This window comes from Crocodylus siamensis, chromosome 1, assembly GCF_052110815.1.
Source record: "Crocodylus siamensis isolate JL-2025a chromosome 1, ASM5211081v1, whole genome shotgun sequence".
NCBI lineage: Eukaryota > Metazoa > Chordata > Crocodylia > Crocodylidae > Crocodylus > Crocodylus siamensis.
Genome location: NC_143395.1, coordinates 169,087,364 through 169,092,740, shown reverse-complemented (window position 1 = coordinate 169,092,740; position 5,377 = coordinate 169,087,364). Strand labels below are relative to the sequence as shown.

The 5,377-nt window shown below is 44.1% G+C and overlaps 1 protein-coding gene across 2 annotated transcripts in view; it reads left to right on the top strand.

Annotated features, from left to right (window-relative positions):
- Nucleotides 1–133: 133 nt before the first annotated feature.
- Nucleotides 134–5,377, top strand: part of LYPLAL1 (lysophospholipase like 1) — a 43,548-nt gene continuing 38,304 nt past the window's right edge. For both annotated transcript variants that reach the window (XM_090048774.1, XM_090048764.1), the window contains exons 1-2: nt 134–355; nt 2,910–3,009. In XM_090048774.1, the coding sequence (XP_089904900.1) occupies nt 271–355; nt 2,910–3,009 (185 nt within the window). In that variant the 5' untranslated portion in view covers nt 134–270. The remainder of the gene's footprint in view (nt 356–2,909; nt 3,010–5,377) is intronic.

Genomic DNA, 5,377 nt, shown 5'->3' with positions numbered 1-5,377 from the left:
GGGGGATAACCCCGCTGCCTGACAAGACCGGCTCAGCATCGGGCAGAGGCTGCGGAAACTCGTGGCTGCAGCGGTGCGGGACGTGGAAGAGGAAGAGGAAGAGGAAGGGGTTGGCTCCTTGCGGCTCCGGCGCATGCGCCGCAGGGCCGAGCGCAGGCTCGGCCGCCTCCAGCCCTTCGGCGCGCTCAGGGGCACGCGGGGCAGGGCAGCAGAGGAGAGGAGAGGAGAGGAGAGGAGAGGAGAGGAGGCGGGCGCGGGCGCGGGGTGGGCATGGCGGCGTGCGGCTCGCTGCGGCGGAGTGTGGCGTCCCCCGCGGGCCGGCACACGGCCTCCGTGATCTTTCTGCACGGCTCAGGTGCATGCTCCCCCCGGGCGTGCTGCGAGGGCGGGGGACTGCACTGCATTGCAGGGGTGGGGCGCTGTGGCTTGGGGGAAAGGCACGTGCTGCAGCGCTGTGGGGCAGCCAGGTGCCCTCCCCCCTTCCCTCGGGTGCATCTGGAGCAGCGCCCCTGATGCCAGCTTTGTGCCCCCTGCCCAGTTGCCCTCTGTGAGTCCTAGCCCAGGCTAGTCAGAGGTGTGGCTGGGACTTGTGACCAGGCCCTGGGGTGCCCCGAGCTCCTTTTCAGGGTGTGGTACTGTATTAGCCCTGCCGGGGGCATGAAGACAAGCGGCAAGGTAAACTCTGGGGTTTCAAATAGGAAGCTGTAGCTCTGAAGGCCTTGAGCCCTGTTGCAGTCCTGCTGGGTTTCCCTGCAGTGGAAATGGGGCTGGGTTATTTTTCTGCACTCAAAAAATCAAAAGCTAAGAGCAGGAGTTTTTGGAGGGCTGTCTTAAGGCAAACCAGGGGTCCTTGAGTCTAAGTTTGAGGACCGCTGAGTTAAAATTGAGGCTCCTCCTCAGCTTTTCTCTGCCCAGTTTGTGGCAGCAGCTGATCATCCTGGATCATGGCATATGCATGGGGGTCACTCAGCCCTTTGATGCATGTGCCTGGGTAGGAATTTTTGGAGGAGTGGAGGCTCTGCCCAGTTCAGCGTCTGTTTAAAGCAATGTTCTTTGTCCATGCTGGGCCTTCAAAGATGTTAGCACCTGAAAGCTATTGTATGCTAAGGTTGCTACTTTTATTGTAGCCTAGACCAGGTCCTGGGCACAAGGACAACTGTAGTCACGCAGGGACTGCTTTCATGAGTGCCTTGTGTGGACCACAGCTTGAAGGATCTTAGCTTTATTGGAAGTGCCAAAGTCAATAGGACTTGTGCTGCTGTATCACTTGAGTGCCTTTAAAAATCCCACCTCCATGTCCTCACTGGTTATGTAAGTAAAACTGAAATTGGCCGTACCTAAATTGCAGGTAATTATTTTCACCAGGTGATCAAATTGAGAAACACTTTTTTTCTCCTTTAAAGATATTAATCTTTATGTTACTTGTAACAATGATGGGTTAAAAAAATAACCCTTCTGATGTTATCTTTAACTTGACTCCTCTTTTAATTTTAGCTGAGGGTGTCCACAGGTGTTTTCTGGAACAAACCAGTAGGCATCCATTTTGTTCTGCCCACAAGTACATATCAGCATTCAACTTAGACCCTTTCAATATTGATATTATTCTTGCTGTATATATTTTCAATCCTGACTTTTATGTTTGAGTTGACAAAAAACATTAAGAGGTTTCCTATTAATTTCATTGCATTTTTATTTTTGCAATGCCATTTACATTTGTTTTCTTAAACCAGGATCATCAAGATTGTTTTGAGTTCAGAAGATTAAAATAAAAGCAGAGTTGAAGAGGTGTCTTCAGCATCTGTTGTTAACACTAATACTTTAATACTTGAGGAAATAACTGTGATTTTGTAGGAGTTAGATCATGGTCAGAGGTTGAGTCTACAGGTATACACTACAATTTTCCACAAGTACTCTACAATTTTTCATTTTTAATGTAACTTCGTGACATTTGCAATACAGCTGTAAGAGAAAGTCGGAGCACTCTTTTTATCTGCTTTTGTTTTAACAAGTCTGTAGTAGGCTAGGTTCTTATGTAGGGGTAGCTACAGGTCTCTTAATGTGGGCTGACACCATAGGCTGCATTGCTGCCCTCTGTTCAGCAGTTAGAATGTAGAGCAGCAGCAAAGTGGCAGTTCTGTGAATTGATTTTCCTCTTAAATTTGGAGGTATGTTAATGTAATTAAAAAGGGAGATAATAGAACAAGGAGCAATGGTCTCAAGTTCCAGCAAGGGAAGTTTAGGTTATGTATTTGAAAAAACCTTCTCACTACAAGGGTAGTAAAACGCTGGAATAGATTACCCAGACAGGTTGGAGAATCTGCATCCTTGGAGGTTTTTAAGATCCGGCTAGACAAAGTCTTGGCTAGGATGATCTAGTTGGGGATGGTCAGGCTTTGAACAAGGGGGTTAGACTAGATGACCTCCTGAGGTCCCTTCCAACCTTATGAAACATGGATAGTTCAGTCTTGTTTATGAATTTTAATGATTCTGTGAAAAAAATCCAATTTTCAAAGACAATGCAAGATTTTAGTTTGTTTCGGGTTTTTTCCACTGTGGGGGAAAAAACACATTTACAGTAGGTGTTCGTTCCGTCATGCTATTATCAATGGCTGATGATCTGTTTTATAATTGGTGCAAGGTTTTGGGGTCCATGTGAGAAGTCGGTGGCAGCTGAAAGTGTTATTAGATAGCCCCTTTAAGAATACGATCCTGGAGGGTATTGAGTATCTCCTTATGTAAAAGGGGAAGTGAAGGTGCTGAGTATTTCCAGAAGTTGATCACTAACTGGCAGGATTGATTCTGTGGTTTGTAATTGTTGTGAATTTCTAGCATTGGTATTTTTTTACATTGTGTGGCACCCTATATAAATACATATAATATCACTTATTTTATGTTTATATCTTGCACAGGTGATACTGGCCAAGGAGTAAGAGCATGGATAAAGCAAGTTTTGAGTCAGGATCTGGCTTTCCAACATATAAAAGTAATTTATCCCACAGCTCCTGCCAGGTATTGTTCTACTTATTTTAATACTAGGACTGTTCCTTTATTCCTTTGACAGAATCATTGTTCTGAAAATGCAGTCATGTTTCTGAGTACAGATAATGCAGAGTCTTTCCTTCTGTTTTCCTGACACTGTTCTTTTTGTTTATTTTTCTTGTAAGAATTGGAGCTCAACTATGCTCAGTGCCAGAACCTTACCTTGTAATTAAATGCATGAGTTTTTATGTAAACTGCTCTCCTCCAATTTGTATTTAAATCATTTTGCATCTATTTTTCTTTACTTAATTACTGTAGATAGAAAAAAATATCTTCTGGGGTGTGCTTTTTAACAGTGGTATAAATTCATACAGCAGGTCACCTCTGTACCTACAGTGGTTTCATAAATCTGTTATCATAGTTTATCAAATATTTTGTTTTCCATACCATCAGAATTTGGTTTCTAACACTTCTGGTAGGAGTGTTATTTATAAAGTAAACATGTAATTAGAAACAAATTTAAGATGATCTTCTACTATTAGAAACAGACCTAGAAATTGAAAATATCAATCACAAGTTTGCTTTTGTTTTAAAGTTTAGAATAGTTGGACCAGAATCAAAAAATGGAGCCCAGCTTCATTCTCATAGAAGTCTTCTGGGGCATGTCCCGTTATTGATTTAGTAAGGTGCCACAGTGTGCTTTGTGCTATATACAAAATAGTGGGCCCAGGCTATTTACAAGCTAGGTCTAATGTTTTCAGACATGATTATTTAAAACAGTGATTCTCAAGCTTTTTAGACTTGAGGCACCTTTTGGAAAATGCCAGCTCCTAGCTTTCACTCACTTTTTGACCAGAGAAAAATAATGGAGGAATTCTTCACTTTAAACAACTCGTGAAGACTACAACAGGTCAGAAATCTTTTTGGCACTGATTCCTATTTGATATCTCTGGGTTGACATACCAATTTAAGTGTTCAGGTTTATGATTGGGGGTTGCTTGCAATATCTTATGTAGACTTTCAAAATGTATGTTTGAGGCATTTTTTGCTGATTCAGAAGTTTCTAGAAGGCATAAGTAACAAGCAGTGGGCATTGTGGGGCACTTCCCATGTTTAAGGAAATAGCCCTAGGCTCCTGGAGTTTGCATGCTCATTCACATGCAAGCAAAATAATTAATGCACACTTTGTGGATGAAGGAACAAGCTTAAAGTCATGAAGGAGAAAACTTGTCCAAGGCATTGGTGAAAACCTTTGGGAAGAAATGTGTGTTTTGTGAAGGAATTTAAGGAGATGGTTTTGTAGTTCTGCTGTGTTTGGGGGCTGATTTTTATTTTATTCAAATAAACCTACTGTTCCATTGACCACAGCTATGGATTAGCTAGGATTACCAGCAAGTCTTCATGGTCCCTACAGGACTCCATGTCCTATCTCTTAGCAGTAGTCTGTTGACTACCAGTATTAGATGTTGGAGGTGTGAAGTAAAGGTCATTAATAATTTTCCCCATGCTTTTCCCATACAGCCGTTCTTCCTGCCTATATTCTAGCCACCAAAATGTCTCCAGCCACATCTGCTTGCCCGCTGGAGTTTCACGTTTCACTTCAAGTGTCCAAGTCACAATCTCACGTAATTAACTTAACGTTTGCATGCAATGTACAGTGATTAAATTATGAAGGCTAGGGACAGATTTTCAAAAAGCCTGAGACTGCCTAGGCTAACTTGGCTAGGCTGGATCACTTTGTAACTGTGAGACATCCCAGAAATGCCAGGACATGCCTGCAGTGGCTTAGGCTATAAACCGGGAGGTGCTAGAGCATCCCTTCCTTCCCTTGCACAGTACTGAGCTGAGGGGGTATGGCCAGGCCTGGGCAGGATGCTATGATTAGCCCAGCAGGGAATTGATAAGTGTTTATTACCCTCTTAACATGGTGTTTATTACCCCATTAAGAAAACAACAGAGGGACATTACCAGTTACCTGTTGATTCAGCAGGGACTGTAGCCAGCATGTGGTCTGCTAGCTAATATACAGACACCTTTCCACAAGGCAGAGGGGAGGGGGGAATTCCTGCTTAGCAGGGAGTGGTGATGAAGAGAGGAGGGGGAAACCTGCAGTCTTGCCAGAGCTGCAGCCAGGGAGCAGTGGGGGAGGGGCCAGCCTTGCTGTGGAGTAGAGAGCCCTGTCCAGCCCAGAGAGCATGCCAGGATGCTGGGGGAGTCTGATTTAGCTTAAACCACCAAGGGGTCTGGGACAGACATTGCATAAACCAGTTTAACCCAGATCAGTTAAATAGTTTCATAGTTACTAGGGTTGGAAGGGACCTGAGTAGATCATCTAGTCTGACCCCCTGCCATGGCAGAAAAGAGTACTGGGGTCAAACGACCCAGCAAGGTGTTCATC